General features: G+C 45.7%; 2 protein-coding genes across 2 annotated transcripts in view; one reads left to right on the top strand and one right to left on the bottom strand.

Moving 5' to 3' along the window:
• Positions 1 to 3,284: 3,284 nt before the first annotated feature.
• Positions 3,285 to 10,349, bottom strand: LOC121543586 (phytanoyl-CoA dioxygenase, peroxisomal). The gene is made up of 9 exons (XM_041853586.2): positions 10,160 to 10,349; positions 9,698 to 9,753; positions 9,345 to 9,455; positions 8,808 to 8,976; positions 4,928 to 5,009; positions 4,592 to 4,773; positions 4,354 to 4,503; positions 4,109 to 4,240; positions 3,285 to 4,005 (listed from the first exon to the last, which is right to left on the bottom strand). The coding sequence occupies exons 1-9, from the start codon at positions 10,223 to 10,225 to the stop codon at positions 3,952 to 3,954; spliced, it is 1,002 nt and encodes a 333-aa protein (XP_041709520.1). The 5' UTR covers positions 10,226 to 10,349; the 3' UTR covers positions 3,285 to 3,951.
• Positions 10,350 to 12,644: 2,295 nt separating this feature from the next.
• LOC121543587 (cyclin-dependent kinase 17) overlaps positions 12,645 to 22,675 on the top strand; it is a 33,109-nt gene continuing 23,078 nt past the window's right edge. The window contains exon 1 of the mRNA XM_041853587.2: positions 12,645 to 13,000. The gene's annotated coding sequence lies outside the window, so the exon portion shown is untranslated. The remainder of the gene's footprint in view (positions 13,001 to 22,675) is intronic.

Consider the following 22,675-nt stretch of genomic DNA (forward strand, 5'->3'; position numbering starts at 1 on the left):
AAAAACATCCCACAGCATGATTCTACCACCACCATGCTTCACCGTAGGGATAGTGCCAGGTTTCCTCCAGACGTGACACTTGGCATTCAGGTCAAAGAGTTCAATCTTGGTTTCATCAGACCAGAGAATCTTGTTTCTCATGGACTGAGAGTCTTTAGGTGCCTTTTGGCAAACTCGAAGCGGGCTGTCATATGCCTTTTACTGAGGAGTGGCCTCCGCCTGGCCACTCTACCATAAAGGCCTGATTGGTGGAGTGCTGCAGAGATGGTTGTCCTTCTGGAAGGTTCTCCCATCTCCACAGAGGAACTCTAGAGCTCTGTCAGAGTGACCATTGGGTTCTTGGTCACCTCCCTGACCAAGGCCCTTCTACCCCGATTGCTCACTTTGGCAGGGCGGCCAGCTCTAGGAAGAGTCTTGGTGGTTCCAAACCTCTTCCATTTAAGAATGATGGAGGCCACTGTGTTCTTGGGGACCTTCAATGCTGCAGACATTTTTTGGTACCCTTCCCCAGATCTGTGTCTCGACACAATCCTATGTGTGCCTTTCCAAATCATGTCCAATCAGTTGAATTTACCACAGGTGGACTCCAATCAAGTTGTAGAAACATCTCAAGGATGATGAATGGAAACAGGATGCACCTGAGCTCTATTTCGAGTCTCATAGCAAAGGGTCTGAATACCTTTTGTTTTTAATAAATTAGGAAACATTTCTAAAAACCTGTTTTCGCTTTGTCATTATGGGGTATTGTGTGTGGATTGCTGAGGATTATCTTTTATTTTAATCCATTTTAGAATAAGGCTGTAACGTAACAAAATGTGGAAAAAGTCAAGGGGTCTGAATACTTTCCGAAGGCACTGTATATGCGTTAACTTACATACTGTATGTGACATACACAATTGAATACATGATTGTGGTGAATTTTCTACAAAGATAAGGTATGACATATTTGAGACAACATTATATGTCATCTATGAATATTGAATGTTCTGAGAATGTAACCTCTACAAAACAAATGCTTTCCTTATACTGTAGGCTTCACAAGTCATGACAATTACTATAAGAGAAATACAATATTTGTATATATATTTTCAGGTATGAGTTTCCATGGTTAGGGCTGGGTAGCACCTCCTACTGGACAGCTGATCTATCTACAGCTATGCCTTTGGTCTCCCATCCAGCGGTTTTAACCAAACCCAGCCCTGCATAGTTTTGATATTTGTCACTGTCTACTACCAATGTGCTATCGTGAGAATGATTGTTGAGAGATCTCCACTTAATAACTAAATAGATTCACTGCTGCTATTAAAGTCATTCCTCCTCCTCCTCCTCCTCCTCCTCCTCCTCCTCCTCCTCCTCCTCCTCCTCCTCATCCTTTCCCTGTCCTCCTCCTCCTCTTCTCTCCTCTCCTCCTCCTCTTCTCTCCTCCTCCTCCTCCTCCTCTCATCCTTCCCCTCCTCTTCCTCTCCCTCTCCTCCTCCTCCTCCTCTTCCTCCTCTTCCTCCTCTTCCTTATCCTTTCCCTGTCCTCCTCCTCCACACCCTCCTTATCTCCTCCTCCTGTCCTTCTATCCTCTTCCTCATCTTCTATCCCTTCCTCCCCCTCCTCCTCTTCTCTCCTCCTCTTGTCCTCCTTCACTTCTCTTCCTCCTCCTCCTCTCATCCCCCTTCTGCTCTTCTTACTCTCCTGCTCTCCTCCTTTTCAACAAGTGTCACATTGCATGCGTCAATGACGTCAGACAGTGTTATACAAGCTTTGAAACGTGTATGTCCCCTGTATGTGAGATCTTAGAAGGCTTAGCTTACATGTCTCTTGTATGTTTTTTATATAATACATGCAACATTTCTGTTGTCTAAATGTTAACCGCCCATATAAGTCAGATATTACAAGAATATTCTATGAATCCTGTTTGTGTATTTGCTACCATATGTGTTACTGACAAGTTGTTAAATTATTCTATATCATTTCCATATGGGCACGTTGTGATGCAGCCAGTCAAGATGCTCTCAATGGTGCAGCTGTATAACTTTTTGAGGATCTGAGGGCCCATGCCAAATCTTTTCAGCCTCCTGAGGTGGAAGAGCTGAATAACTTTTACTGTTTCACATTCAAGCTTCAAGGTTAAGTTCAGCTTTTTTTTCTTCTTTCCTCTAAAAGGAATCTACCTTCAGTATGTATGTAGCCACAATAATGACAAACAGCCAGACCACCTCCGTAAATACTGCAAAAGACATCATGCAGTTTACTCATGCAGTAACTCGACGACGCCACCTTAAGGACTGCTTATGCATTTACATAAACATATGCAGGTGACTATGTATTGGACAAATCAAGAAAATAAGATGGTGTTGAGACTGAACTCCTCTCTTTAAGAGTCTCTCAGTAGGAAACTAGGCAGGGGAGTCTGTCCTTGGTTCCTGTTTTTCTGAGTGAATGAGTGAGTGAGCGAGCGAGTGAGTGAGTGCAGGACAGTATCCTGGTTTAGAGACCGCATGTGTGTGTGTGCGTGTGTGATCATGAAAAGAGTATGAGGTTTGTGGGTCTGAATTTTGACACTGAATTACATGTGTAGGGTTGGTAGGATTTAATGTATGGTGTCTGTCTGATTAACTGATAGACTTAAGGGTTTCCGCTTTACTCTGAATGGAATGGCTGTTCTCCTTTCCATGACACACACACAGCCCTCAGGTGTTTTCTTTGGTTCCACAGGAAAAATCTCAGCCTCCATTTGAAAACACAGGGAAAACGCTCCCTCACACACACAAACTCTCTTTCCCTCACACATACGTACATCCTATCACATGTCAGGTATCCAGACTGGTGCTGTATATGGAAATTGAAGGTGGATGCTATCCATCTTAATTGTAATGCTCTTTCTCTGTCTTTAAATTGTCCTTATTGTCCCATCCCCCTACCCCCCCACACACACACACCATTCTAAGAACTCTACCTCCCCCCAACACTGTGTCTGGATCTGGGACAAGGTGGAACAGGGGATTGTACGTGTCTCCACGGTGATGGAGATTTCACAGAGCTTTCGCTGCTGAATATTCATAAGGCTTGGGGCTGGGGGGAGGAGCTGGCTGGGAGCGTGTCTGGAAAGCAGATTGGGTCGAGGGGGAAGGGGAAGGTTTAGGTAAAATACATCAGATTAAGGGGATCAAAAATGGTCTCTGAGGTGGTGTGTGTGTGTCTGGGATGCAGCACAAAGGAGTGAGGAAACCAAGAGAGTACCTCACCATCCTCACTAGAACTCCAATGAACAGATAATAAAGAGAGTGAAGCAATTGATTCTGAGTCCGTTTATTGTCAGTTACATCGACAATAATGAAAGGAAATCACATATAAACTAATTTACAAACCGCTTTTAAACATAAGTACTCATTACACTCATTAAAAGCAGCATAGATTTGATTGTTAAGGAGGTGATGTAAAATACAACTAGGATTCTGTTATATGAAGGCATCAAGGTTCCTGGTATTTCATGGCGGACTGGTCTACAAAGTGACACCCTGAGTACCTGGTTTCCAAAGTGTACTAAAACATACTCATATTCATAACAGAAATAGCCTCCTATTCACCTTCATCCACTCACCTCTCTCGTACACACTCCCAGTCTATCTCTCTCTCTCTCTCTCTATCTCTCACACATTCTGCCTCTGCTCCTCTCACTCCAGTCCACCACACAGTAAGTGCTTTATTGTTAGGCAGAAGATGATCACTTCAATCAATATTTAACTGTTCAATTAACGTCCCTTTAGTTTAATATGTTAAACACACCCAGCAAACATCCCTGACTGCACTCTTGGACAATCTCTCTCGCCTAATGAATACATTACTCCCATCACTGAGTCTCAGTTTATTGGCTGGTAGATTTGTCAACTCTTTTCAATCTCCTTTGATTGGCAGGTTGTTAGTGGTGAGTGACCGTCACACTGCGGTGGGCGGGCTCTCTCACAGATTGGTCCTATCCCCTTGCACCAGACGGCCCCTTACAGCCCAGGTATCCTATAACACACACAAAACAGACAGTTTTAGACACTGCACACTGTTATACACAGTTTATTAACATGTGTTTGATGTGTACTGTATCACTCCTGCAAAGATGTACCTCAAATGTGACGTCATCAACAGCATATTTCCTTGCTGCGATCTCTTTCACCTCCTGCCCTATGTTCTCCTGGGTGGTTCCCCTCACGTCAATGTAGTAGCAGTCAGCACTGGCATAGTGGCAGGAGATGGCCTACACACACGCACAAACACACACACACACACACACTCTTCCAAGATTTAGGGATCCTAGAATGGTTATGTATCTATGGCTTCCAGAGTGTTTTACAGGGGTGAGTGTGTTACCTTGCGGAAGCCCTGCGTCTGGTTCATTCCAGATCCGTGGATCAATAGAGGGTGGAAGAACACCGTGTCTCCTTTCTCCATCTCCAGGTGCAACCTGGGATGATTGGGGTCGTAGTCACGGACACCGTGGTACATCTTATTGATCCCGCCCTGAGGAAGAGGAAAGGGAAATGATGTCACAAGATCTAGTGGGAGTAGTCGTGCTTGTTGAGGATGCAGGTGTGTATGTGTGTATCACCTCCCACTCTGGGTAGTCGTGTTCTTTGAGGGTGCCGTGGTGAGAACCAGGCAGGACCACCAGGCAGCCGTTCTGGCGGTGAACTTTCTCCATGGCGGTCCAGGAACACACGATGCGGTCCGCCGGACGGAATGGAAAATAGTGCAGGTCCTGGTGCATGGGGTGGCGAGACGTCTTATTACCTGATAAACATAAACATACATTGGATTAAATAGGCAGGCTCTTTGTTTTCACTCTCAAGAAGGTGTGTCTATATGTGTCTTTCTGGATAAGGGTCAGTGTTAGGGGTTGAGGGTCAGGGGTGAGAGGTTAGATAAGGGTCACACTATTCTGTACCTGTGTCTGGGGGCTTGTTGATCAGCATGGTGTGCATGGCCATGATGTTGGGACCAGTGAAACACTCCACATAATTCAGGATCTGAGAAAGACAAAGACAATTGAAATAATAAAAACTTGATGTGGAAAAAAGAAAAAAAGGAAAGAAAGACAGACACACTGTGTGTGTGTGTGTGTGTGTGTGTGTGTGTGTGTGTGTGTGTGTGTGTGTGTGTGTGTGTATGCATCCGTGTCTGCCTGATCACTAGAAATAGACTTCGATTTTGGACGTTTGAAGAACATCGATATACAGTGCATTCGGAAAGTATTCAGACCCCTTGACTTTTTCCACATTTTGTTACGTTACAGCCTTATTCTAAAATGAATGAAATATGTATTTTTCTCATCTATCTACACACAATACCTCACAATGACAAAGTGAAATTTACATAAGCATTCAGACCCTTTGCTATGAGACTCGAAATTGAGCTCAGGTGCATCCTGTTTCCATTGATCATCCTTGAGATGTTTCTACATGTCACGATCGTTCATGAACGAGAAGGACCAAGGCACAGCGTGATATGTATTCATATTTATTTCACGAATAAACGCACAACCAAAACAACAAACGAAACGTGACGTCCAAGGTAGACAAATAACATACCTCACACGGAACAAGATCCCACAACTGACTGGTGCCAAAAGGCTGCCTAAGTATGGTCCCCAATCAGAGACAACGAACTACAGCTGCCTCTGATTGGGAACCACCCTGGCCAACATAGATCTAAACGATCTAGAAACTAACATAGACAAACACAACATCGAAACTACACACCCTGGCTCAACATTTAAGAGTCCCCAGAGCCAGGGCGTGACAGTACCCCCCCCCAAAGGTGCGGACTCCGACCGCGCAACCTAAACATAACAGGGTAGGGGCCGGGTGGGCATTCCGCCTCAGAGGCGGATCCGGCTCTGGGCGTGACCACCACCTATTATCCGCCTCCCTGTTGCGCCCCTGGTCTGGTCTGGAACCGCTGACTGGAGCTGGACCCGACGACGGTGGATCGAACTGCTCTGGCTCCGGAGTGGAGCCGCTGACCGGAGCTGGATCAGGCACCGGTGGAGCGGACTGCTCTGGCTCCGGAGTGGAGCCGCTGACCGGAGCTGGACTGGACCCCGGTGGAGTGGATTGCTCTGGCTCCGGAGTGTAGCAGCTGACCGGTGCCGGACCAGGCACCGGTGGAACAGGCACGGGCCGTGCCGGACTGGACACACGCACCACTGGCTTGGTGCGGGGAGTAGGAACGGGCCGGACCTGGCTGATGACGCGCACCCCTGGCTTGGTGCGGGGAGCAGGAACGGGCCGGACTGGGCTGACGACGCGCACCACTGGCTTGGTGCGGGGAGCAGGAACGGGCCGTACCAGACTGGCGACGTGCACCACTGGCCTGGTGCAGGGAGCAGGAACAGGCCGGACCTGGCTGATGACGCGCACCCCTGGCTTGGTGCGGGGAGCAGGAACGGGCCGGACTGGGCTGACGACGCGCACCACTGGCTTGGTGCGGGGGACAGGAACAGGCCGGGCCGGCGACGCGCACCACTGGCTTGGTGCGAGGGGCAGGAACAGGCCGGGCCGGGCTGGAGACGCGCACCACTCGCTTGGTGCGAGGGGCAGGAACAGGCCGGGCCGGGCTGGCGACGCGCACCACTGGCTTGGTGCGAGGTGCAGGAACAGGCCAGGCCGGACTGGCGACGCGCACCACTGGCTTGATGCGAGGAGCAGGAACGGGCCGAACCGTACTGGCGACACGCACCACTTGATTGGTGCGAGGAGCGGGACTGGGTTCCTTCATTAACCCCCGCTCCTTCTGCTGCCTAACCAGCTCCTCTCGTCGTGCCTCTACACTTTCCTTCTGCTCCCTCTGAACCAACGACCCCCTTAATCTGGCGGCCTCCTCTGCTAAACGGCTGAACCGCTCTATCTCGGCCTCCTGCTGCCTCGTCGTCCACGGCGTGAGCCCCCCCTAAAAAAATGTTGGGCTTGTCTCTCCCCCGTGATCATGGCCTCCATCCCTCTTGCCAGACTCTCGCTCATCTCCTCCCAAGTCCATCCTCTCTCCTCGTCACGCTGCTTGATCCAGGATTGGTGGGATCTTCTGTCACGATCGTTCATGAACGAGAAGGACCAAGGCGCAGCGTGATATGTATTCATATTTATTTCACGAATAAACGCACAACCAAAACAACAAACGAAACGTGACGTCCAAGGTAGACAAATAACATACCTCACACGGAACAAGATCCCACAACTGACTGGTGCCAAAAGGCTGCCTAAGTATGGTCCCCAATCAGAGACAACGAGCTACAGCTGCCTCTGATTGGGAACCACCCTGGCCAACATAGATCTAAACGATCTAGAAACTAACATAGACAAACACAACATCGAAACTACACACCATGGCTCAACATTTAAGAGTTCCCAGAGCCAGGGCGTGACACTACAACTTGATTGGAGTCCACCTGTGGTAAATTCAATTGATTGGACATGATTTAGAAAGGCACACACCTGTCTATATAAGGTCCCACAGTTGACAGTGCATGTCAGAGCAAAAACCAAGCCATATGGTCCAAGGAATTGTCCATAGAGCTCCGAGACAGGATTGTGTCGAGGCACAGATCTGGGGAAGGGTACCAAATAATTTCTGCAACATTGAAGGTCCCCAAGAACACAGTGGCCTCCATCATTTTTAAATGGAAGAAGTTTGGAACCACCAAGACTCTTCCTAGAGCTGGCTGCCAAGCCAAACTGAGCAATCAGGGGAGAAGGGCCTTGGTCAGGGAGGTGACCAAGAACCCGATGGTCACTTTGACAGAGCTCTAGAGTTCCTCTGTGGAGATGGTACAACCTTCCAGAAGGACATCCATCTCTGCAGCACTCTACCAATCAGGCCTTTATGGTAGAGTGGTCAGACGGAAGCTACTCCTCAGTACAAGGCACATGACAGCCCGCTTGGAGTTTGCCAAAAGGCACCTAAAGGACTCTCAGACCATGAGAAACAAGATTCTCTGGTCTGATGAAACCAAGATTGAACTCTTTGGCCTGAATGCCAAGCGTCATGTCTGGAGGAAACCTGGCACCATCCCTAAGGTGAAGCATGGTGGTGGCAGCATCTTGCAATTGGGATGTTTTTCAGCGGCAGGGACTGGGAGACTAGTCTGGATCGAGGGAAAGATGAACGGAGCAAAGTACAGAGAGATCCTTGAAGAAAACCTGCTCCAGAGCGCTCAGGACCTCACACCGGGGCGAAGGTTCACCTTCCAACAGGACAACCACCCTAAGCACACAGCCAAGACAATGCAGTAGTGGCTTCGGGAGAAGTCTCTGAATGTCCTTAAGTGGCCCAGCCAGAGCCCGGACTGGAACCCGATCAAACATCTCTGGAAAGACCTGAAAATAGCTGTGCAGCAACGCTCCCCATCCAACCTGACTAAGCTTGAGAGGATCTGTTGAAAAGATTGGGAGAAAGTCCCCAAATACAGATGTGCCAAACTTGTAGCATCATACCCAAGAAGACTCAAGGCTGTAATCGCTGACAAAGGTGCTTCAACAAAGTACTGAGTAAAGGGTCTGAATACTTATGTAAATGTAACATTTCAGTTTATTTATTTTTTTTGCAAACATTTCTAAAAACCTGTTTTTGCTTTGTCATTATGGGGTATTGTGTGTAGATTGATGAGGGAAAAAATGATTTAATCCATTTTAGAATTAGGCTATAATATAACAAAATGTGGGAATACTTTCCGAATGCACTGTATATGTCTTCCTCAGCGCTCACCAAAAAAATGAACAACGATTGCCCGCACGTGGGTCCATGTGTGTGTGTCCATGCAGTGTGTGTACCTGAGGCAGGCTACAGTAGCGGAATAGCTCAGGGTCTTCCTGGAAGTCCTGCAGCTTGGAGATGGCCTTCTGGTCAGGGACGAACTCTGACTTGGCGATGGACACGTCCCTCATCACCACCAGCCCCGGGACCTGTACCTCCCGACGGCATATCCGCTCAAACGCCGCCCTGCCACACACACGGGCACAGACACACACACATACGCAGACACACAAACTCAGTCCTTAGAGGAACAGCAGTTTTGTTCAGTGTAGCATCACTAATTAAGCCTAGCTGGTAAAGCCATGTTTCTCTGGTACAGAGGAGCAGTGTTCTACTGGTGAACCATGCTACATGTGGGGTCAAAGACGGGACATATTGAAGCGGTGGTGGAGAAAGTCAAGTCAGGTGATGTTCAGCCATTTTTCTCTTATGTGGTCTTTTAGTACTTTTAGTACATTCTATGTTAGCTGCCTGTTTTTTTGTTTATCTAGTGTTTTCCTTTCAGTCTCATCTGAGACCTTTCTGTTGTCTCTCTCATGGTGTTGTGGTCTTACCTGAATCTGTCAATGTCCTCCCCAGACACCAGGCCCTTGATAAGGAGGAAGCCATCCTCCTCATAGGAGATTCTCTGCTCAGTGCTCAGCAGATCATTGTCAAAGGAATACCTGGATACAGCAAGTGAATGACAGTGTGATAAACGCTTATTAGACTCTATGCCTGTGTTACAGTGTTTAGATACAGTGTGATGGTAACTCAAAGTTGAATGTACTACTGAGATGATTTCAGCATTGTGTAATGTGTGCAGTAAGTAGGGCAAGGGTCAGTACCTATACCTTTAGACTGTCATAATATAAGGCCATTGACAGAGTCAAAAACAGCCCAAATATGAGATTGAGGTGTCACTTACCTCAGCGCTTGTGGTTGATAGTAGGCAACGTTTTGGCCAGAGGTAGAAGATGGTTGCTTTATGCAATGAGTTAAGACCATATTTTATTTGTAGCTATTACACATTTATGTAAACTATGTTATATCGTTAATTATTGTCAACAAATTAAATTGTGAATAGCTATAGCCTAATAGTTAGACTATACAAGCGCGCTTTTTACGCATACATAGCCAATAAGATATTGTAGTCTTATATGGATAAATAAACACATTTAGCCTACAGAAAATAAATACATTTTGCAATGTTATAGTTCCACTCCCAATGTTCAGTTCGCTCTGAAAAGGCCTGACAATTTACTCATGCCCCGGTCTGTCCTGCGAAACTGTACCGACGCACAGTCCCTGAAAGTCGGTCAGAAATTCCAGCACGGCTCAGCCATGGAGAAACACACGACATTTTCAGTAAAACAGTTGAAAAGGATACAACAAAAGAAGATGGTCGATCTAGATGATTCAAGACCACTTTCAGTCTGTCTGCCGCTCGAAACATTTTGCAAGAATATATGTTTTATTCTGTATTCCTTTATTCTGTATGCCGATGCGTCTTCAATCTACACAGTGACAGACAGTCATTTGGCCACTGTTATGTAGGCCTATGCTGCTGGTGTAGACTACTCTCCAACTAGGTCAAAGTCCACAAGTGAGAAGGACATTGACACACACGCGCGCGCGCGCATACACATACACACACTCGTTTGTTTTACTATGCTTGTGGGGTACAAACAATTGAGTCCCATTCAAAATCCTATTTTCCCTTACACCTAACCGTTATCCTAACCTTAACCTTAATCCTAACCCTTACCTTAACCCTAAAACCCCCTAAACCTAACCCTAAATCTATAACCCTAATGCTAACCCTAATTGTAACCCTAACCCTACACCCCAAGCCTACAATATACGTTTTTCCTTGTGGCGACCGGCAAAATATCCCCACAATTTTCCTTGATTTACTATCCTTGTGAGGACTTTTGTTCCCCACAAGGATAGTAAAACCAAACACACACACACACACACACACACACACACTTGACAACTCCGTTGTGTCCTCCTCCCAGAGTGCGAAGAGCCTTGGCGTGACCCTGGACAACACCCTGTCGTTCTCCGCTAACATCAAGGCGGTGACCGGATCCTGTAGGTTCATGCTCTACAACATTCGGAGAGTACGACCCTGCCTTACACAGGAAGCGGCACAGGTCCTAATCCAGGCACTTGTCATCTCCCGTCTGGATTACTGCAACTCGCTGTTGGCTGGGCTCCCTGCCTGTGCCATTAAACCCCTACAACTCATCCAGAATGCCGCAGCCCGTCTGGTGTTCAACCTTCCCAAGTTCTCTCACGTCACCCCGCTCCTCCGCACACTCCACTGGCTTCCAGTTGAAGCTCGCATCTGTTACAAGACCATGGTGCTTGCCTATGGAGCTGTGAGGGGAACGTCACCTCCGTACCTTCAGGCTCTGATCAGTCCCTACACCCAAACGAGGGTATTGCGTTCATCCACCTCTGGCCTGCTGGCTCCCCTAAATCTGCGGAAGCATAGTTCCCGCTCAGCCCAGTCAAAACTGTTCGCTGCTCTGGCACCCCAATGGTGGAACAAGCTCCCTCACGACGCCAGGACAGCGGAGTCACTCACCACCTTCCGGAGACATTTGAAACCCCACCACTTTAAGGAATACCTGGGATAGGATAAAGTAATCCTTCTACCCCCCCAAAAAAAATAATAATAAATAAATAAAATTGTAAAGTGGTTATCCCACTGGCTATAAGGTGAATGCACCAATTTGTAAGTCGCTCTGGATAAGAGCGTCTGCTAAATGACGTAAATGTAAATGTAATTGAATGGAAGCTTTCCACTATTTCAGCCTGGCCTCAGAGCTAATTTCAGTCATGGTCAACAACAACAACAACAACAACAAACAAGCAAACAAATAATTGGACACTAAACACTAAATACCACTCCCCAATCCCGTCCGATGACAACCATCCGCGTGAGAGAAGAAAAGAAAACAGAGCATCTTTGTGACAAATTTACAAAACATGCAACAGATATAGCCTTGAATGAACTAGTAGGAGACAGAGATCAACAGACGCAGACTCAAGTGAGAATTAATTCCCTTAGCCTAAGTTGATCGATCCATGCATGCTTCCAAAATCAAAGGGCCCAATCCAATTCCAAGAGAGTTCATAAATTAATAGCAGGTGTGGAAAAAGTACACAATTGTCATACTTTAGTAAAAGTAAAGATATCTTAATAGAAAATGACTCAAGTAAAAGTGAAAGTCATCCAGTAAAATAATACTTGCGTAAAAGTCTAAAAGTATTTTGTTTTAAATATATTTAAGTATCAAAAGTAAAAGTATAAATAATTTCAAATTCCTTATATTAAGCAAACCAGACGGCACCATTTTCTTGTATTTTTAATTTATGGATAGCCAGGGACACACCAACACTCAGATATAATTTACAAACGAAGCATGTGTGTTTAATGAGTCCTCCAGATCAGAGGCAGTAGGGATGACCAGGGATGTTCTCTTGATAAGTGCGTGAATTGGAAAAAATTTCTGTCCTGCTCAGCATTCAAAATGTAACGAATATTTTTGGGTGTCAGGGAAAATGTATGGAGTAAAACTACATTACTTTCTTTAGGAATGTAGTGAAGTAAAAGTAAAAGTTGTCCAAAATAAAAATAGTAAAGTATAGACACCCCAAAAAACGACTTAGGTAGTACTTTAAAGTATTTTTTATTTAGGTACTTTGCACCACTGATTAATAGGCCTAGTTGTAAGGGTATGTAGGCTATGATTTATCTGTGTAGTAGGCTTACTGCAGGAGGCGCTACAAAACTACTCATTGAATGAAGGGCCATATTGGTGCTGCTGGTAGGCGGCCACCAATCGCATTCAGTTCATTTCCCCCATCTCTCTCTCTCTCTCCATGTCAGCAGCAGCATAGGCGGAGGCGTCAGAATGCGGGCAGCCACAGCTTGCAACCCTACGGGTTCATCCACCGACACAATCCGTTCTCACTCCCCATAAGCTCCCTGCTCGTCATAGAAGTGAGCTTTCAGAATCTGGTCTGTCATTTTTATCATTTGAACTTTGAAAACGGTGTTCATGTGAGAACATTCTATACGGAATAAGGTGCGCAAGCGGAAAGCAAGACGTAGACGAACTGTTTTTACGGGTGGGTGGAAAGACTGGCATCCGGCCTCCGAGGAAGCGCCTATCGAGGTCTGGAAGTCAGGTCGAAACAACGTACATCGTTTCTGGTAAGTAGCCAAATGTTGTGGCTTCATTTAGGTTTACAATCACACTATCCATCAGAATGGCTACTGCTATGCCGCTTTGAAAGGAGTAGAAACAATGTTGCCAGCGCGCAATGTTGCGTCGCCACAAGCGTCTAGTTGAGCTGACCAACTATTTTGCTCGCTTGTCAAAATAGGACTAGCTACAGGACATCTACTATTATGAGTTTTATAAACACAATTATATTTGTGGTTTAAATACCGTAGTGAGTGTTTACAATGGGCAATACCATTTATGTTTATTTGCCTTCAGCCTATAGGCTACGCACCATTTGATTTTTAACACCATTTTGTCAACACCTTTTAGGCTATACACTCAGAAAAAGCTGAAGCATGTACATACAGTAGGTTATATTGAAAGTGTTGAGTACAGTATACATGGTGTAAATAGTCAATGCCATGACCCGTGCCAGTTGGATGCATGTCAGCACATTTTATACACAAAGAATCCCTTCAGCATTACACTGGCTTCGTTCGTTTTTTCCCCATTTTATGATGTTTTGCTGTAGCCTATCTGAAAAAATAGTCCTAAACGTCCATAACAGGTGCCCAACAGTGTCCCACATTGTAAGTTTATGTGTCAAATGTGCATATATGAAACTGATTGGCTACTGTGTACAATGTTATCGATGAATGTAAGGTTGTTAAGCCTATAAGTTACAATTCACAGCATATAGATGTCTGAACCAGGGTTACTGTAAGTGTGTAATGGTGATGATGAGGAATTGGTTCCTTGGACCACAGTAATACCTGGCACACTCTAATATCAGTGTAGCAGCCCTTGGCTGTGACTGCCTCTCAGGGAAACAATATCATGGTATAATTGGTGGAAATGGATCAGTTCAGTCAGATTTCCCTCTGAAAACGATGCCATAAAGAAACCAGGCAAGCAGACTGGCATAGGATACATCCCCACATTAATGTCATACCTTGTGAGTGTAGTTGGAAGAGGCCAACATATCAGAGACGAATTGAGGAACACATTCTATCCAATTGTCCCTCTTTCCTATCCTATTGGCAGTCCCAAACTTTGACAGGTGTGTGTGTGGTTGTGATGACACTCGTCCTCCTTTACTCGTCTCATTGGAGCTGTGTTGTTTGAACTCTGACCCCTGTGATGTTTTTCAAGTGGTGGTGTAGCCTACATGTCTGTCTGGAACAGCCCTTTACTGTGCTTCTGGAGCCAATATGGCCCTGGGCTGAAACATGCACCCTCCCCTCCATCTATCCCCCCAGTACTGCATATATCCAGCGGGTGTTTTTCATCAACTAGAGGTGTTTGTGTCAAATCTTGGTTGGTGTCAGCTAGTTCCTGGCCAGTGGTGTGTGTGTACATGCACTCAGGTTAGATCTAGCAGTTCTCTGCAGCTACATTGACCCAGATCAGGAGTATCTTTCCAGGTTGTTCTATCTGTGTGAAACCAATCCCTCAGGACAGGCTAATTATACTGACCCAAACCTTCATTTTTCTGTCACAACTCTCTCTATAATCTCTCTATAGTGCTACAGTGTAACCCTGCTGATTACACCATGCCACGATAGCTTTGATATTGATCAGTCTCGGTGCTGGGAGGTTAAGTGCATGGAAGGAAAACAGACACAGAATCAGATTATATACGGTAGTGATGGTGTACTGGTGCTCCATGAATTTCCTCTGTGTCATGACTCATGAAAGGGCTCACACTCATCCTCTCAGGTCCGATTGGATATGATCATGTCTATTATTCATGGCAGTTGCACAGAATACAGTGCTGTACAGTCTGTCTTTTGCCAGCCCCCTCTCTCTTTCGCTCTTTTTATTAAAATGTCTCTCTCTCTCTCTTTCTCTTTCTATGCCTGTCTCTCTGTCTCTCTGTGTGTGTCAGCTCCCCTCTCTCCTCCTTTGACACCAGCCTCTCTCTAAGCCGGTGCTGTCCTCTCTCTCCCTCTGTCTTTGGAAAGGTTCCTCTGTGAGTGTTCTTTTCATGGGACCCTCTGCCTACTAAACCCACAGTGTCTGCCTGTCTGTCTGTCCAACAAATGTTCAATCCATATGTCTCTCTGTCTGCCTTCACATGCAAATCAGTAAATCAAGTCTGAGAGACGAGAGGAGATTAGGGGATGAAAAAGAGAGGATAGGGTCCAGACTATTCTCCCTATATGAACGTGTTCACTCTGGGGGGAGTATTAACAGACTGTCACAAATGCCCACAATGACAGTGCATGCATTCACACTGCAGATGTGCTAAAGTACGCAGTATGCTCATAAAGTTCCTGTCTGCTATGGGAGAGGAATATCTCACTCTGACAGGCTTACAGATGATCATCCTTGGTTAGAACACACTGTTGCCATTGACAACAGAACCAGGCGCTATCTCTTACTCTATTTCTATCCATCCCAACTTACAAGATATCTCTCTCTCTCTCTCTCTCTTCCTCTTTCTTTCTCATGCACTATCACATCAGGCCTTAATCTTGTGTTATGTAACTGTGTCTTGAGAAAACTCATTGATTAGGGACGAGAGGAACAGCAAGTACAGTGCCCACAACCAGAACTGTAGCTAGCACTGAAGACATAGCTAACACCATACTGAGGGATGAACAAGTGTGTGTTTATATGTGTGTGCGGGCGAGAGAGCATGATATACATTTTCCATGACTATATTCCTCTTTAGTCCTTGTGTGAATGTTTGTGTGTGTGAGGCGTGCACATCCCTATTCCTGCTAGTATGATTATGTGTGGAGGAAGAGATGGATTGGGGAGGCAGGATAACTCACACAATCCTCTGCCTCCCCCTCTCCCCTCAGTCTGGTCAGCCAAGGGTTCAACTGTTTGCCTGGACGTGTGGAATGTGACATCAGATTATCATTAGGGTCAATCAGATGCTTTTCATCAGTTCCTGATTCCTGAGAGGAGGACAGAGAAGAGAGGAAGGAAGAGGATGCTGATAAAGACCCCCTTTATTTATCATCTGATGGCATGTGATTTCGGGACATGGTCCTTCGTCATTGGGTGTATTTTGGGGCGCATAGCAATTATGTTTTTTTCTGGGTAGTCTAATTGTAGCCTTGATAATTAGTGTAATTATTGCAGCCTGAGTGTGCCTCACTCCCACACCGACACATTAAAGAGTCTTAGAACAGAGGTGAAGGAATGTACAGACGGCTATAGAACTAACCAGAGAACAGCATTCTGTAAGATGGAATACTCAGAGGTGTTACTTCTAACACTTTATCATTGCTATTTTTCCAATTTCAAAGTCATATATATTGTCTATACTGCACATGATTAAGTATTGATTATAAACTGGGTGGTTCGATCCCTGAATGCTGATTGGCTGGAAGCCGAGGTATATCAGACCGTATACCATGGGAATGACAAAACATTTATTTTTACTGCTCTAATTAAGTTGGTAACCAGTTTATAATAGCAATATGGCACCTCGGGGTTTGTGATATATGGCCAATATACCACGGCTAAGGGCTGTGTCCTAGCACTCCGCGTTGCATCGTGCGTAAGAACAGCCCTTAGCCATGGTATATTGGCCATATACCACACCACCTCAGGCCTTTATTACTTAAATATACACCATTAAAGTGTAGTGGAGATTAGGGCTGTGGCGGTCACGAAATTTCATCAGCCGGCTCACAGACTACAAGTGAAGACAGACACATCGGGGACGCAACTGCGCATGTCCTTATCCAATTCCGAGGTGCATATTAAAGATATTGGAAGAACTGTCCACATTTACTTTTCGTCAGCCAACAAGATGAGTAGGCCCAACGAACAGCAAAAGCACTAGCCTATGTCAATCTACTATCCCCCATAGTACAAGAGTCGACCTATTCAGTTCTGTGTGAGAAATAAATATTCCAAACATAGTCTGGGACAGTTGTGGGATGCAATAGATCCCAAATTAATATAACCACTAGCATATACTAAATCTACTTTGTGCATGACACAAGTAATTTTTCCAACAATTGTTTACAGACAGATTATTTCACTTATAATTCACTGTATCACAATTCCAGTGGGTCAGAAGTTTACATATACTAAGTTCACTGTGCCTTTTAAACAGCTTGGAAAATTCCAGAAAATGATGTAATGGCTTTAGAAGCTTCTGATAAGCTAATTCACATCATTTTAGTCAATTGGAGGTGTACCTGTGGATGTATTTCAAGGCCTACCTTCAAACTCAGTGCCTCTTTGCTTGACATCATGGGAAAATCAAAAGAAATCAGCCAAGACCTCCGAATTTTTTTTGTAGACCTCCACAAGTCTGGTTCATCCTTGGGAGCAATTTCCAAACGCCTGAAGGTACCACGTTCATCTGTACAAACAATAGTACGCAAGTATAAACACCATGGGACCATGCAGCCGTCATACCGCTCAGGAAGGAGACGCGTTCTGTCTGCTAGAAATGAACGTACTTTGGTGCGAAAAGTGCAAATCAATCCCAGAACAACAGCAAAGGACCTTGTGAAGATGCTGGAGGAAACCGGTACAAAAGTATCTACAGTGGGGAAAAAAAGTATTTAGTCAGCCACCAATTGTGCAAGTTCTCCCACTTAAAAAGATGAGAGAGGCCTGTAATTTTCATCATAGGTACACGTCAGCTATGACAGACAAAATGAGATTTTTTTTCTCCAGAAAATCACATTGTAGGATTTTTAATGAATTTATTTGCAAATTATGGTGGAAAATAAGTATTTGGTCAATAACAAAAGTTTCTCAATACTTTGTTATATACCCTTTGTTGGCAATGACACAGGTCAAACGTTTTCTGTAAGTCTTCACAAGGTTTTCACACACTGTTGCTGGTATTTTGGCCCATTCCTCCATGCAGATCTCCTCTAGAGCAGTGATGTTTTGGGGCTGTCGCTGGGCAACACAGACTTTCAACTCCCTCCAAAGATTTTCTATGGGGTTGAGATCTGGAGACTGGCTAGGCCACTCCAGGACCTTGAAATGCTTCTTACGAAGCCACTCCTTCGTTGCCCGGGTGGTGTGTTTGGGATCATTGTCATGCTGAAAGACCCAGCCACGTTTCATCTTCAATGCCCTTGCTGATGGAAGGAGGTTTTCACTCAAAATCTCACGATACATGGCCCCATTCATTATTTCCTTTACACGGATCAGTCGTCCTGGTCCCTTTGCAGAAAAAACAGCCCCAAAGCATGATGTTTCCACCCCCATGCTTCACAGTAGGTATGGTGTTCTTTGGATGCAACTCAGCATTCTTTGTCCTCCAAACACGACGAGTTGAGTTTTTACCAAAAAGTTCTATTTTGGTTTCATCTGACCATATGACATTCTCCCAATCCTCTTCCGGATCATCCAAATGCACTCTAGCAAACTTCAGACGGGCCTGGACATGTACTGGCTTAAGCAGGGGGACACGTCTGGCACTGCAGGATTTGAGTCCCTGGCGGCGTAGTGTGTTACTGATGGTAGGCTTTGTTACTTTGGTCCCAGCTCTCTGCAGGTCATTCACTAGGTCCCCCCGTGTGGTTCTGGGATTTTTGCTCACCGTTCTTGTGATCATTTTGACCCCACGGGGTGAGATCTTGCGTGGAGCCCCAGATCGAGGGAGATTATCAGTGGTCTTGTATGTCTTTCATTTCCTAATAATTGCTCCCACAGTTGATTTCTTCAAACCAAGCTGCTTACCTATTGCAGATTCAGTCTTCCCAGCCTGGTGCAGGTCTACAATTTTGTTTCTGGTGTCCTTTGACAGCTCTTTGGTCTTGGCCATAGTGGAGTTTGGAGTGTGACTGTTTGAGGTTGTGGACAGGTGTCTTTTATACTGATAACAAGTTCAAACAGGTGCCATTAATACAGGTAACGAGTGGAGGACAGAGGAGCCTCTTAAAGAAGAAATTACAGGTCTGTGAGAGCCAGAAATCTTGCTTGTTTGTAGGTGACCAAATACTTATTTTCCACTATAATTTGCAAATAAATTCATAAAAAATCCTACAATGTGAATTTCTGGATTTTTTAAATAATTTTGTCTGTCATAGTTGACCTATGTTACCTATGATGAAAATTACAGGCCTCTCATCTTTTTAAGTGGGAGAACTTGCACAATTGGTGGATGACTAAATACTTGTTTCCCCCACTGTATATCCACAGTAAAACGAGTCCTATATCGACATAACCTGAAAGGCCGCTCAGCAAGGAAGAAGCCACTGCTCCAAAACCGCCATAAAAAATCCAGACTACGGTTTGCAACTGCACATGGACACAAAGATCGTACTTTTAGGAGAAATGTACTCTGGTCTGATGAAAAAAAAATAGAAATGTTTGGCCATAATGACCATCGTTATGTTTGGAGGAAAAAGGGGAAGGCTTGCAAGCCGAAGAACACCATCCCAACCGTGAAGCACGGTGGTGGCAGCATCATGCTGTGGGGGTGCTTTGCTGCAGGAGGGACTGGTGCACTTCACAAAATAGATGGCATCATGAGGAAGGAAAATTATGTGGATATATTGAAGCAACATCTCAAGACATCAGTCAGGAAGTTAAAGCTTGGTCGCAAATGGGTCTTCCAAATGGACAATGACCCCAAGCATACTTCCAAAGTTGTGGCAAAATGGCTTAAGGACAAGAAAGTCAAGTTATTGGAGTGGCCATCGCAAAGCCCTGACCTCAATCCTATAGAAAATGTGTGGGCAGAACTGAAAAAGTGTGTGCGAGCAAGGAGGCCTACAAACCTGACTCAGTTACACCAGCTCTGTCAGGAGGAATGGGCCAAAATTCACCCAACTTATTGTGGGAAGCTTGTGGCAGTTAGCAAGTTTGGTAGGCTACTAATGACCAGCAGCAGCATCAGAGCTTGGAGAAGCCTAATTACCGTGACTAAACGGTCATGTGGAATTTGACTCGTGACTGCCGGTGTGGCGGTAATACGGTCACCGCAACAGCCCTAGGGGAGATCATTTGATAGGTGACCATGCCTAAAACCTAATGACTTGTTGGCTATCTCCACTTATGTAGCAGCTGCCTGTGTCCACCCCCTGCTGTGTGTGACAACAGTTGACCAGCTCTTTTTCCCAGGCCTGCTTTAGACCATGGGTGACTGAATCAGCACAAGTAGGGAGGGGAGGCGGAGGGACAGACACATATGCACACGTGCTGATTATGGAAGCTATGTCTGCCATGTAAGGAATGTGGAAGAGGGGTGGTCTTCTGTGTTTGTTTGTATGGTGAGAATCATCCCTTTCTCTCTCTATTAATAGTTTGAAAGTGAAACTGAGGAAGTTGTGGTGTAGACAGCTCAACTGTAAAAAGCATTCAGTGTAGTTGATTACAGTGTTATGTGATAACTAGTCATGGTATTTAGGCACCACTGTCTCAGTGTCTGGTGTGCTGCTCTGCAAACAAATAGACTGTACTTGCAAGGTATGTTAGACACACATCCTTGGTCTGCTTTGGCGACCGAGCCGCAGCTTCCTTCCTGCTGTTATATGGAGAGAATTGAGGTCATATATATATCGTAATCAGCCATTTATATCAGCCTGCAATGTGTGAGAATGAGAGTGTGTAGGCCCAACAGTACAATACCAGTCTATTGTTATCTGGCTGTGATGTCATCTTATATGAATGGCTCTGGACTTTTGTCGATGTACGTGGGTCTGTGTTCTGGTGGGAATGGGACTACTTCTTATACTGAGGGATACACTTTCTGTCCCCTGAAAAGAGTTTGATGGAGGGAGGGAGGGAAGCTGGGTGGGGTTGAGGGGTTTCTGTAGACGAGCCCAATGCCCTCCTGTCGTGGTCTGAAGAGGGGCATTGTGGGAACTGGAGCTGCCCTTTTTGGAAGGAGCCCAGGGTCTGATTAACACCACCCGGGTACCATGCACAGACCGGCACTGTGTGTGTGTGTGTGTGTGTGTGTGTGTGCACTCACACATTCTGTCTTTGTCCTCTCTTTTTTCCCTCCCTCCTTCTCTGTCACAGCCGTGCCCCCCCTCTCTCTCTCCCCCTGGGGAAACTGTCCCATCATGCGTTGCCCTGTGGGTGTTGGGACATTGGCTGGTAATCTGGAGATTAGAGGGTGGCATTGTCCGAGCAGCAGCAGCAGACAGGCGGATTATTCACACACTCACAGATATTACACACACACACACACACACACACACACACACACAGTAGCACTCATACACTAAGCACACCACAAATACTGTACACACACATTTCACATACTATACTCATTATACACACTCATAGGCAAATTCCCTGAAAAAGACACACGCACAACAGCACAGACTGACTGTGTCTAATACAGAGTGCTGGTGTCACGTTACATGCTGATTAACTCATGGAGCCTTGAACTCCACAAAGCCTACTCTATACACAGACACACACAGAGGAACACGAGTTCAGCTAACATAACAGAACAAACTTTACCTTGTGATGTAACTTTACATAGTGGGGCCTAGTGGAGTGAGCACACTGTTCTGACAGGCACATTCTTTACATTCCCTCACAGTGCTGTACAGACCATCATATCTCAACCCGCATAGCACACGGTGACAGCACAGTGACAGTAGAGTACAGTGTCTTTTGACTCTGGTTCACTAGTTCAGCTAACACTGTGGGGCTCTGGAGCTTTAGGAAGTCATGGGAACCTTGTTAGCAAACAGCCAAGAGGCTGAAGAAAAAAGTGCTTCTACATCTGCATTGCTTGCTGTTTGTGGTTTTAGGCTGGGTTTCTGTATAGCACTTTGACATCTGCTGATGTAAAAAGGGCTTTATAAATACATTTGATTGATTGATCTAGCTGCAGGTAAAGTTACATCACAAGGAGGGTTTGTTCTGTTATGGTACAGTAGCAGAACTCATGTAACGTGTGTGTGTCGGCTGCTGTATGTTGGTGTGTGTTAGTGCTGATAGTCTCAGGACTCTTTTGGAGGGTCTTGGGTAGCAGGCTATGTGTGTGTCAGCAGCTGTTTCGACTGGCACTGGTTGAAGATGACACTGGTGTGCAGATCAATTATTTACCTTGTGAAGTGGGGTTAAAGTGGTATTGGGAGGAGGTAGTGAGGTAAGGGGAAATATGGCTGAGAAGCATGCAACACTCTTGAATGGCTTCCTTTCCTAGTCTAATTTCCTAGCCATTCTGCCTTCACGTGTAATTTCCAGCCAAATCAGAGGACATGGAGATAATGGAGAGGAAAGGAGACTAGCTGAAAGCGTTGAGAAGCCTGAGCTGGAGGCGGGAGGCGGAAATATTTATCTTCCTGACTTCTTAACCCTCACTCAGGTGAAGAGGAGGAATGTCACACCTGGAACGACCTGGACAAAGACAGGAAGCACCGCTGGCTGGCCCAGTGGGAACAGAACAGGGACCGTGGGATGCAACAACCACCTGTGCTGGCCTGGGTGTCTCTGGGATGACCCCTAAGGGCACCTGGTGGGCACACCTGTTCTCTAGGGCTTTATGGTTTAGAGGTGGGGCCTGGGGCGGGTCGTGAGAAAGGGGAGGATCAATAAGAAAAGAGAAAGTTGAAGTGAACGGATAACGGTGGGAAAAAAGACAGTGAAGTGATAAACCATTGAAGCTTGCGAGGATGAAAGAATTGATATGCTCTTTATGTTGTTGGAATACACTTTTAGATAACAGGCATTTTGCTGCTTTAATGTTCACATCCTTGCGT

Source organism: Coregonus clupeaformis, chromosome 20, assembly GCF_020615455.1.
Source record: "Coregonus clupeaformis isolate EN_2021a chromosome 20, ASM2061545v1, whole genome shotgun sequence".
NCBI lineage: Eukaryota > Metazoa > Chordata > Actinopteri > Salmoniformes > Salmonidae > Coregonus > Coregonus clupeaformis.